This window comes from Barbus barbus (genome assembly GCF_936440315.1).
Source record: "Barbus barbus genome assembly, chromosome: 17".
NCBI lineage: Eukaryota > Metazoa > Chordata > Actinopteri > Cypriniformes > Cyprinidae > Barbus > Barbus barbus.
This window is the reverse complement of record NC_136745.1, coordinates 11,052,855-11,065,745: the sequence shown is the minus strand read 5'-3', so window position 1 is coordinate 11,065,745 and position 12,891 is coordinate 11,052,855. Positions and strand designations below refer to the sequence as shown.

At 34.7% G+C, this 12,891-nt stretch overlaps 1 protein-coding gene across 1 annotated transcript; it reads right to left on the bottom strand.

Moving 5' to 3' along the window:
- Positions 1-572: 572 nt before the first annotated feature.
- Positions 573-9,161, bottom strand: LOC306883090 (AP-1 complex-associated regulatory protein-like). Its single transcript, XM_079438182.1, has 10 exons — positions 8,828-9,161; positions 7,863-7,911; positions 7,739-7,765; positions 7,629-7,654; positions 6,968-7,064; positions 6,661-6,759; positions 5,917-5,987; positions 3,956-4,029; positions 3,743-3,850; positions 573-2,404 (listed from the first exon to the last, which is right to left on the bottom strand). Exons 1-10 carry the CDS (start codon positions 8,896-8,898, stop codon positions 2,127-2,129), a joined length of 900 nt encoding a protein of 299 aa, XP_079294308.1. The 5' UTR covers positions 8,899-9,161; the 3' UTR covers positions 573-2,126.
- Positions 9,162-12,891: the final 3,730 nt, after the last annotated feature.

The following is a 12,891-nucleotide window of genomic DNA, read 5'->3' as shown; positions in this document are numbered from 1 at the left end:
GATGGCAGACAGAGGAAACAAGATGCAGACGAGTCAATTTTATGAGCATTCAGAGACTGACGAATCATTCGATCATTCTAACAAAACTAATTTACATAAGCTAATACCATTAGCATTTAAGATTGTTGGGTGAACATCAGAAAATTGTCCAGGTCATATGTAACCCCAAAATCAAATAGAAAAATATTGACCATACCATAAATGCAAAAAAATTAATAAATGAAACACTAATTTTACACCAAAAAAAAATATATTTCATGTCCAGGTTATACTTCACCTCGACATTAAATTAAATAATAATAATAATAATATTGAGCCTTTTAGAAAACGTGCATAGAACTATTGTGATTGTGTTATTGTAAGTGACATTATTTTTCACATTACAGGAAAGTAAACAAGATGTTTTGGAAATACAGTAATAAGAACTGGTGATCAAAATGTGCTTCATTTTTATAAAAATCATGTCAATCGATGGAGAAAAAAAAAAAAAAAAGAAAATGTTTTTTTTAAATACAACCTGGACATGCTCCTGAGAAATTAGGAGGATTCCCAAATCAAATAACTGATCATTTCTAGACATGAATTTATTCAATAACATCCAAATTATCAATACCAGAGGTAGAATATGAAGTTTTATGTTTCACCACAAAGTATTTTCCCTCTTCAAGATCCATTTTGTCCAAAAATGCAGCTGTGAATGTGAAGAACAGGCTCATTCACTAGTTGTTTCCAAGAAGCGTCCACCATTTAACCCACAGACTCATGCAGGCAGACATACAGTGACCAATTTAAAAGAACTTAAATTTGTTCCAATGCATTTTATCCTTGAGGCAATACATTTTTAGAGAAAAGGTCTTTCCCTTAAAACTGTCAAGTGTCTCATTTCCTGACAGTCACACGTTAAATGAGAGATGGTCCGACTGATATGACTTAACACAATAACCATACACATAAAAACGTATGATGATTCTAGAAAACATATGTGGCTTTCGAGAAATTTCCCTTATCTTCTAAAATTGCACTTGATTCAGTTCTGCAATGAAAACCTCTGAAATAAGGCTGATCTAAAACATTAACACATGAAGTGTTAACACAACACATTTCTAGAGTTAATTTAAAAACTCAACCCAGTTACCAAATGGAAATTATTATAAATAAATTACAGAGGCATATAACTCAAAACAGGAGCAAATTAACCTGTGGAACGCAAATCCTAATGAATCTGTGACCTAATGGAGCGAATCTCCTGAAATCTGTCAAGAACATGACCAGGTCATATTTCATATTTCATCCCAAAAGAAATTAGATATTGCATAAAGAAAATGAAGCCTTTGTTAGGTCCATTAAGATTTAAGATATTTATATATATTTTTTTTTTGGACCACTGATTTAATTTCCCACCCAGTTCTCATTACAATAATATTAACCTAATGTGTCATATTTAAAGGCCAAAAAATTAAATAAAAAAAAAAGTTTACCCAAAAATGAAAATTGTCATTATTTACGCACCTCATGTCATTCCAAACCTGTAAGAATCGAACACAAAAGATGATACTTTAAAGAATAATAATAGCCAAATACCTGCTGGTAGCATTTGACCATAGTATTTTTATTTTTTTCATATTATGGAGCTGAATGGCTACCAGTAACTGACTAGTTACCAACATTCTTCAAACTATCTTTTTTTTTTTCTATTAAACAGAAGAAAGAAACTCTTACAGGTTTGCTACAACATGAGGGTGAGTTAATTATTTTCATTTTGGGGAGAACTATCCCTTTAAATTGAGAAATATCATGCTTAAATTTTTTGTAATTGAAAATAAATTAGTAATACAGTAAATTATTGTATTAAATTACTCAATTTGAATTATAAATCTCAAAATAAAACATTAACTTCATTACAGTAATGAGAATGTCAATGTAAAAAAAAAATTATATATGGTAAAAAATAAATATATTTTTTAGGATCAGTCATGATTTTCATGACATTCACACCCAATCACACCCAGAGTAGATTATGAATTTAGTATTCTACATTCGATTAAATGGACCGTCTGTAGTCATATCACACTGAATCTTAATGAGGCATTTGAAGTTCCTGTAGTCTCACTGTCTCTCGCTCTAGACTATCTCCCCTGTTGGTCAGAGCTGGCCTTTTGCCCCACCTCCTCAGTGGGCGTGTCCAATACTGGATTAACAAATCCCTCAAATTCTTCATCGCCGTGGTCACCGCTGTCCTCTGGATGTGCGCTGACAAAGTCGTTCTCCCACTCCAGAGCGTTGGAGTCCTCAGAGGTGGAGGTGGGGCCGCTGTCCAGCTGTTTCCCGCCAGGACGAAGGGCCGCACGTAAAATGTCCTCCTCCGTTTTGGAACGCTCCCATGCAGGACCCATCCGATTCATTCCTGAATAATGCCATATATTAATTAAATTATGAATTACGTTAACCTCACAGGCTCTGTTAATATGCTACTGGTAAAAAGTTTTCAGTCATTTAAAAAATTATGAATTGCGTATTAAAATGATTTCTGAAGGGTCATGTAACACTGGAGTAATGATGCTGAAAATCCAGCTCTTAATCACAGGAATAAATTATACTTTAAATATAGTACAATAGAAAATAATTAGAATACTTCAGAATATTACCGTTTTATTTAATACAAAAACGTTTTTAACAAAAACTGTACAAAAGGTTCTCTTTAAATTGTCTGAGAACATTTGAAAAGTTCACAAAGTCTTGTGTGTAATATTTAATACAGTAGATAAACGAACAATGAAAACCATATTTTTACAAAATGTATTCATGTTTGTTAATCTGAGGTAAAATACAAAAAAAATGTCTTGTTTGTTCATGCTGCATTGATGTTATAAGACAAATGCTGATTTCATAAGTTCATTAATAATTGTTCAAATTTCCATGAACCTGTGTTTTTAAGCACCAATGTACTAAAAAAAAAAAAAAAAAACAATTTTGAATTAGATATTTTAGATTTTATTTTCCCTTTAATTTTAGTTAAACTGTATTTTTTTGGTCATTTTTATTATTTGTCTTTATATGTATACTGTTTTTATTAATTATGTATTCAATTTAGTTTATTTATTTTAATACTTCAGGTTAAAATTAAAAAAAAGTTAAACATTGCCTTGGCAACTTTTTTTTTTTTTTTTATTCCAACCAATGGTTTTACTTTTAGCTTTATAACTATAACAACTTTGACATGAACTAAGATTAATAAATGCTGCATAAGTACGTTCATATCAATAGAGATGCACCAATTGCAATTTTCTTGGCTGATTCCGACTTCCCATTTTTTTTGTAAGTGTGACCTGCCGATACTGATTTTTGCCGATTCCAATTTTCTTTCTAAAAAATTGTAATTGACAGCATATACAAACAAAAATCTCGACTTTTTTAATGCAATTTCTTTTTTTTTTTTACATAGACTATTTAACATAATTCCCCCAATCTGGACAAAGTTACAGATGTTCTCTCACGGCTAATTCCAGTCCCTGGCCGGTGGATCGGTGCATCTCTACATGTCAACTAATGCAGTTAACCAATCCCAACAAATGAAACCATAATGCAAAGTGTTACTGAAATGTTGAAAACAAATACTTAGCTAGACCTGACTTGGATGTGGCATTTAAAGCTCAACTCAAACTGGCATGTTTTGACTTGACTCTTGCATAGTTTGTATTATAAATGATTACTGAACGCAAGAAGGTTCAGTGAAGTGACTCACCCTCCTCATCCTCCCACTCCAGGTCCAGTGAGGTGGCGTCAGTCTTACTGGTGAAGTCCCAGCTGCTCTCTGTGTTCGGGGTCACCACATTCGTCTCAGAGCTGAGTCCTAAAAAAAAGATAATATTTTAGCATTTAGAGATTAATACTCTTTCATTTAAATTAATATATTCTGATAGTATTCTGTAATTGAAATGTATTAATGGGAACTCACTGTTACTGCGAAACGCTTCAGATTGAGCCTTCACACTCTGTAGGTACACCTCAAACTCTGCATCCAATGCTTTGCTGCAGAAACACACATAGTTACATCAGCCGTCTGCAAAACACTGCTGTTATCACCATAGATGCATGTAGTGAGACTGTGGACAGCATGACAGTCTTATGAACCTCTTATTACACCAGACACAGCAGTTCATTCTGGTGCAACATCACTGATTTGATCAGTTCCTGACAATTAAAAAACCACCTCAAGAAAAAAACCACTAGGATTGTTTACTTTTTTGTGGGAGCTGAACCCCTTCAAACTAAAATGTTTTCCCACTGAGATTTTAAGTTAATATTTTAATAATTTAACAACATATCTATGGTTCTCTGATGGCATGACATGAAGGTAGACAATTAAATGTTTAATTTTTATTTATTTTTTTCAGTAAAGGATTTGATTGTTTACATTTAACATCTACATTTATTAGCTTTTCATAAACTTGAGCAGATCCCTCACAAACCCCAGTTCGTGAAACCCTGCTTTAATGAAACTAGTAAAAATAAGTTTGAAATTATGCAATATAAATAATACATTATAATATATACAGTATACCAGGGTTGCATGATGAATCAAAGAAAAGCTAAGGTTGTGATATGGCTTAGTGTAATTATCAAATCCCAAAAGGCTGCGATTTCATAAAAAAAATATGTACTATATGTTTGTAATGCAAGTTAAATTATTATTATATTATTTTTCTTAAACACTCTTCTTATGTTACAGCAATATTTATTGAAAGTGTAATATTTCTTACTTTGTCTTTTAGTAATTTTTATATTTAAATTGCCCCTATATTGGGTAAAGAAAGGTTCATATTTTCCCCAGATTTGGGTCAAAAAACACTTACGTTGTCTTATAATATGCATTTATTTTTTCCCTTACTTGCTCAACGACTCCCAAACGATTCGCTCAACGATTAATTTTTCCAAACCCCTCCTTTGTGTGACGCTAATCTGCGGTGATTGGTCCGATTCGTCTAATTTTCATTTAATCTTGCCTGTAATGCCTGATAAAGCAGCATTTGTGAGCAGTGCTGCTTTGTGAAAAGCGAACCGGGGAAACCGCTCCAAAAGCGGCACCTTGTGGCAAAGAATGAATTTGCATTTTCATTCAGACCAATGCGAAAAGACCAACAAGTGGGTGGGCAATATGCTAATGGTTCATGTCGATGTCAACACAAAACGGCTTGGGATTCGTTTTAAAAACAGTCGACTCTCTTTTGAGAGACAATGACTTTATACACGGTGCACTTTCAGATTTAAAACTTTTCAGGATGTTTTCATTCACTTAGAGTTGTGTGAAAGTGAAAGCATTTTGCTCGAAGTATAGGCTAACTGTATGAAAAAAAAACGCTAACTTAGCTGACGTTATTTGACTTAAGCAAACAAATATCTGTTGTTTAGCTCCAAAAAGACTGATTTACCTTGAATTCAATTTCCATCAGAGTTTCCACATTAGGTCAGGTGTCTGACAGGCGCGAACACAGATGGCAGTGTGTTTCAAGATCCTGAACCAAGCGCTGAGATTCCGATTGGTCCAGAAAAAATGTCATTTATAAGAATTGTCCAATAATGGCCTACATGGCACGCAAGCCCACCCCCACCTCCCTCTCTTGACAGGCGCGAGCTCAGTAGAGATTCCGATCGGCCCAGATGTCAATTAACGCAAGACCCACTACTGTTTCAACTAGAATTTTTGTCAGAAAATTCAAACGTAGATAATATAATATTTTTCAAAAGGTGCTATAATAAATATATTATAACATAATATGAATACTATATAAGCTCAAAAGAAAAGGTGTTATTTAAAAAAAAAAAAAGTCCCATTTCATTTGTTTGCAATGCAATGACTTTTTTGTTTTGGTGTTACTGAATATCATTTACATTTATTTCAGAGTAGAATGAACTCACGGTTTGTGCCGAGGGTCATTGCTCTCTGGTTCTGATCTGGGTTTGGCCCTCTGCGGCTGCTGCCGTTTTCCCTGAAAACACATTTTAAAAATGACGACCAGTCATTTCAAATTCACTTCCACTAATAGTTCACCAAACACTACGCTATCGCACTGATTAAAAAAAAAATGCATTGCTATAATTATTTCTAACATTTTGTGCCAAAGCTTAGTGCCCTACTGGGAAACAGACACCAAATGTAATATTAGCAGATGGTCAAACACACAAATCATGGTAGAAAGCAAAATAACAGGAAATAAAAATGAACAGAGGATATGAGGGCAAATTAAGAAGAAAAATGCTAATAAAACAGGAGGAAATAAGAGACAAGTTGTTTAGTTAGTTTTAAGTGGAGAAGGTTTTCTTGGAAGCAGATCGATTTTACTTTTATCTACATTAAGTGGTGAGTTTATTCACAAAACGTTGATCAATATTTGACAATGGACCAACGTTAAGAGCCTTCAATCCTGTTTATAACTATTCATTGCAAGTCATAATCTATAAACAGTTTCAAAGATGAGTCTAATTTTAACAAAAAAAACATGATATACAATGCATAACTTACAAACTCAAGAAACTATTCCTGTTAAAATCAGAATTTTATTACACAGAGCTGAAGGCGTGTCATAAATGAAAGGGGTGTGGCTAAAGGTTAATGGGTGGGGTTAAGAGAAGGGCTGGGCGTGCTCAGTGCGAACGCCTCACCTCCTTTAGCTTTCGTTCCTTAGCGAGCCGCGCTGCCTCGCGCTGGGCTGCAAAAACAGCCTCCTCTTCTAGCCTTAACTTCTCCTCTTCTGCCACTAACTGGGCAGAAATCACAACAGAAAGGGAAGGTTAACTAAACTCACAAAAAATGCAGGGGCAAAAAAAAAACAAAGCAATGGAAAACAACAAATGAAAGCATAAGCTCTAACTTAAAGTTAAACATTGTTTTGTGGCAACATGTTTTGAACTTGACCATTTAAAAGTCAACATGAAATTGATCCAGTTCATATATGATAACCTGCTGTACCTCTGCATTCAGCTTTTCGTCGATCAGCACCTGTTTGTCTGAGATGGCAGCGTAGCAATGCTCCTTCAAGTGACCAATTTCCTCTTCGCTGACGGGTCTGGACCAATGACAGGAGAAAGAGTTGAGTTCAGAGTCTCCATCGACCAATCAAAACGCTGATCTGAGAGTTACTAATAGCAGTTCTAATAGGGCATAAAATGGCTAGTCTTGACTATCTACTACCTATTTGGGTCCCTTTGACTGCCATTGTAATTTTTTGTCCATACAATGAAAGTCAATGGGACCCGAGATCATTTGGATACCAAAATATCTTAGTTTGTGAACAATAGGAGGAGGGAGTAAATGATAATAGAAATTAAATTTGTGGGTGGACTATACCTTTAAGAGACATTTGGATACAGTTTAAAGTACTCAAATTGATACAACAAAACTGTAGTCACTGTCCTCAAATCAAGACTCAATAAAACAGTCTTCAAAAGTTCATTATGCAGGAAAATTAGTATTTGATCACAAGGAGAAAATGTTCCAGTGCTAAAAAACAGTTTTCAACTCCCACAAAACAAATATGAACGAAGGTGTCTGCAGCTAATAAACCAGTCAGGCGTTTAGTGACCCAACTCTAAAATACAGTTAAAGGAGTCCAGATTAAATATTCTCATACCTGGGGCAGCTTTCTGAGCTCTCACCCTGAAAAAGAAGACAAGTGTTGACGTCTAAGCAAAAGAGGAATATTGTCAAATCGTGATTGTGGTTCTGTAAGTTTGTCCTCACCTCATCGCTCTCCACAAGGTTCTCAAACTGTAACCAAATGCATAGAAGTCACTCAAACTGCAATTTTGATTGTTTTTTAAATAAATTATTATCTTCAGTTTTAAATTAATTATGATAGCTGCACCTCAATGGTATAGTGTTCCCCAGCTGTGCTGCTTCTGAAGTACTTTGACCTAATGTTAAAAAAGCAACGGTCAGTCATCAGCCCAGGCATGTTAAATATGAGGTAGCATTCACTTCCTCCTGGCCGTGTATTAAAATACTTCAAAAACATGACATAAGTAACAGTATTGTCCAATATCATCATCACTTGTAGTTAAAAAAAAGATTCTGAGATTATATTCAGAGAAGCATCAGATGGAGACTTCTAGTAATAATCTAAGACTTTACAGACAACACTAAAACCTATTGAGTATAAAATGTGTCTTGTACCATTTCAGAACTAATATATGATTTCGAATATTGCCACACATTATGACACAAGACTGACGTCCCAGGGCGGATTCACAAAAGGACTCTGGGCGTGGTCCTCCTGAGATCAGACATCAACTAATGCGGAAACTAGAGTAGCATTGAGAAGTCTGAATCATTTAAGCGAATCGGTTCGTTCGGACTGTTCGTTTCAAAAACGGATTTGAATCGCTCAAAAGTTTGAAATTAATTTGTTATTTTTATATATTCAGTAAATTGTGCAATAACTAAATGTGCAATTAATTACATTCTTGATCAAAATATGAGTCACTTAATTCTTACAAAGAGTTAAGTGATTCTCAAACACAATGCGAATCGACTCAAATGAATCAAATAATCATTTCAAAAGATTCGTTCTTGCAATTAACATCACTAATGGGGCTGCTATCAGTTACTTTCTACTTAAACTCAGCGTATTTAATGTAACTAAAGTTTATTAATTGCTTTGAGTCAATTGTTTTAAAAAATATCCAGCGTTTTTCAATTGTTCACTGGCTATTCCATGGTTTTCCAATGAAATGCACCTGACAGCCGGAGAATCATGCAGCCAAAGATCACAGATAGCATTTTTTTATTATTATTATTCGTATTAAATAACAAGCCCCATGAATGACTCACCCTCCTCCTCTTTGTATCCTGTTTGCTTCCCTTCTAAAGAGCCCAAAACATTGAGCCAAGCAGTTCCCCATGGCATGCACGGATCAGGTGTACGTATCAGCTACTCTTCCATTCCGGATCCGGATCCTGCTTCTTTACGCACTGCTCTGGACACGAGGACTTTATTCTGCATGACTCGTTTGAGCGCAGGTGAGTCACCTGCGGACACTTCGCTCTCGCCGTGGCATCATTCATCGCCCATAGCTCGCATTCTCAAATCCGGCCTAAAAGCCTTTATTTTTTCTTCTTGCTGACAACTCATACATTGATTAATGTTTAAACTACGGCAAGTCGCGAGGCTCAAGTGTTGTAATGACGCGACCGAAACACTGGGGGCCGACAGAGATCATTCGTACTTAAAATTACCATAATAACCAGAGTTTTCTCTAATAAATAAAAAAAAGTTAGGATACTGCAGGTGGTGCTAATAATGAAGAACTATGATAAGTATATAACCATTAAAAGCGTAACTTTTTACATCAACTAGCCTATAGGCCTATAGATAAACACTTGTTGTAATGATGTAAAGGCTATGCTATGCTTGCCCTAAATTATGCATATTTGTTTTGCCAAAAATGACATTTCTATCATCATTGTCTCCCCTTATGTCATTTCAAATCTGTATGACTTTTTTTCTTCTTCTGTGTAACACACACATACACACACACAAAAGTGATATTTAACTAACCAAGTGATTTTGGATCCCATCAACCTCCATATTATTGGATGGATGGAGAAATAGATTTCCTTTCTAGAAATCCCACTGTCTGTCATTCCATTTACCTTTGACTAAATTGACAGTATATGGCCATGTAAATACCATGTAAATAAATTTTGCGATCCAAGCTTCATTCTCCCCTCTGACAAAAAAAAAAAAAAAATGTATGTATTCTCAATTCCTATATACACATATACACTTCCTCAGGGATATTTTAACTATAGTTAAAATATCCCTGAGGAAGTGTATATGTGTATATAGGAATTGAGAATACATAATATTTTAAATATATATTTGTACATGCAAATGCATATAATATATAATTGAATATAATGATATACATGTTCCTAGTAGTGCATTTACAATAAGCAAAAGCAGGCCTAGATATGCTTTACTCCAAACTATGGTACTTTGGCAGGGGTCCGGAGTTACCATGGTTCCATTTTTGTATGTTACATTGTTAATATGTAGGTGTCCAACATCTAAGAGTTCTTTGGATGTCAGACACCCACATATGGAGGATCATCTGCGTCTCCTCTGACTCTGAAACATTGGGGTCTTATGTATTACTTAAAAAAAACCGAGACCCTGCTGATTTTTTAAGGTCAAGGAGGATTAAAATCATACTAGCCAACGTACTTCGACGCTTGATTTCAGGGAGTGCAAATTGCTCCTACCAGCAGGTAAAGCCGCATACCCAGATTGCACACCAGGTACGGCAACCCCACCTTTACGGGCCGCCAGTCTGAAACCTTCACGTATGATTACGCTACACGTTTCCACGCGCATAACCATACAGTAAACCCACACATACACCTGCTCCTGTCAGCAGGCCGCTGGTGCTCTTAATGAAAACTAGATTATAGCTGTAGACAGAAGACCGCTGTACTCGTGACGCAGGTGGGACGACTGTTGTGATCCAAATGCTTGGCAAAGGTGCTGGAAAAACAGTGTCAGAGTTTTACGGATGTTTGTGGAGCTGGTTACCCATGGTCATTTACTATGAAGGTTAACCTCCGAACACATAAAATGACTCATTGCTTTCTGCCGTATAGAGCTAATGATCTCCATATGGCTGCGTATGGAAGCATTATGAGGCTCTTTGTTCAACTGATTTTCTAAATGTCTCTAATTCTTCACAGACGCAAACTAAATGTGTCTGCAGGCATTAGAGCATGTGTGATACATTCTGCAATTGGTGAAACGTCCCGTGTCATTTAACCTGCAAAGACTAATGGGACTTTCCTCAGTTTTCCAGCCTGTGGCCGTAGCTGTTGCTTTTTCATCCTTTTGGATTCTGTGCTCTAGCTCAAATCAGATTTAAGATTAGAAGAAAAAAAATAAAAAAATATGCTAAAAATACTTTTTTTAGGGTGCCATAAAAATTTTTAGGGGAGAAACTAATTAGGGTCGCAGCATCATGCCAGCACTGCATAAAACAAGAACTGCTGTTTCTTTGGAAACTGGAGAGAGACTTAAGTGTTTCCTGCTGTGGGCGAAAGGCACACTGACATTCATCCTTTGATTCCCTTTGACCCCTGCACCGGATGAGTCTCAGGCACAGATGCTCAAGCTCGACAAGACCATGACTACAGTACGCAGAGCAAGAATTATCCTCTTTTATTACACCATCACTGGAATTCATTATGACTGGTCAATCTGGTATTCGCATATCTTTGTATAATGAGTGCTAAACTCTATAATCGTACATTCTAAAGAAAATTTAAATTCAAAGTAACAAGAATTCATAAAGGATTTTTTTATTATTATTATTGTTTTATGTAAATATAAACTATGTATACACACTGTAAAAAAAAGAAAAAAAACTTAAAATTTTAAGGCAACCAGCTTTTTGCAGATTTTTGAGTTCTCTCAACTTATTTTTGTAGGAGATTCTCAACTTTTTGTTGTATAAACTTAAAACAACAAGTTGAGAAAACTCAAAAATTTGCTGAAGCTGGTTGCCTTCAAATTTTAAGTTGGCTCAACTTTTTTTTTTTTTTTTTTTTTTTTTTTACAGTGTACTAAATAACTACTTATTATATAAACACTAAACACTTTTCCATTAAAAAGTCTAGGGTCTGTAAATTTTACAATTTAAAGAATTAAAAAAATAATAGTATTAAAAAAAGATTTCTATTTCAAATAAATACTTTTTTTTTTTTTACTTTATTTATTTTATTTTTATTTTTTGATCCTGAAAATTGTATCACTGTTTCCACAAACTTATTTAGCTGCACAACATTGATAATAAGAAGAACTGTTTCTTGATCAAATACACAGGGTCTCGGTAAACATAAAAACAAAATATATCCTACCCATCTCAAAGTGTACATAAATATGCAATAACTTCAGTATAAGTAAGATTAGATTTTTAGATATTTATAGCTCACCACTCCTCAATAAATCACATAATTTGAGGTATATATATCATATTCAAAGCAGTGTTATTTTAGTATCACTGTGAAATTCTACTAATATTTTTTTATTAATATTTAAATTAATTAATATTTTTTTTCAATTTTGTATTTTGTATTTTCATTTTATTTTGTGTTAGTTTTAGTAATTTAGTATTTTTTATTATTATTATTTTTATTTCAGTTTTAGTTTTGTACATCAGCTTGAGAAATGTTGCAACTAGGTGACAGTTATAGATTAGTAGTTTATATGTATATATTAAATATTAAAGTAGTTTAATATTAATAGTTTTAGATTTAGTTAACTTCAATAATCTGGTTCATAGCACAATGTGGGCTGGGTTATGTACTGAAGATCAATATGTGTATGTTAGGAGTTACACACCACTAACAAGGTCTTGTGGCATTTCCTAACTAAAGTGTTTTGGGTGCTTTGACCTGAGGGAGAGGACAGATGGAGAATGTGGTCAGATGTGGAGTGAACATGTCGTTAACCCCGCTGAAACCCGCGGCCCAGCTGATGTCTAATCCTGATGCACCAGCAGAGAGGCTTCTGAACTGCTGATTATAGTAAATCTCACAAAAGCCTCCAAGAACAGAGTGACGTCAAGTTTAAGTTTGCTCGTAAAATTCTGCCGTCTGTTGCCATAGTTACTTAAATCGTTCCTCAAGCACACAGATCCTGATGTAATCAGAAAAGCTGACATCACAACTATCCCACAGGGTGAACATCCAAACGGAGCACAGAGGGTAATCCAGACCAGAAACTTCAGGTTGCTCTTTCATATTTCAGGAGTTCACCGTTGTATAACTGTTACAGTTTAAAAAATATATTTTTAATACGTTTTTATTTTAATATTTTCTGTTTTCATTTGAATGGTGTTGTGTTG

What these genes read in the sequence shown, in the direction of transcription:
- LOC306883090 (XM_079438182.1), bottom strand. Translation starts at nt 8,898, where the DNA reads ATGGGGAACTGCTTGGCTCAATGTTTTGGGCTCTTTAGAAGGGAAGCA. An exon ending in GGGAACACTATACCATTGAG is followed by an intron (nt 7,766 to 7,862) that starts GTGCAGCTATCA and finishes ATTTGGTTACAG; the next exon opens with TTTGAGAACCTTGTGGAGAG. An exon ending in AGCTCAGAAAGCTGCCCCAG is followed by an intron (nt 7,065 to 7,628) that starts GTATGAGAATAT and finishes TCATTGGTCCAG; the next exon opens with ACCCGTCAGCGAAGAGGAAA.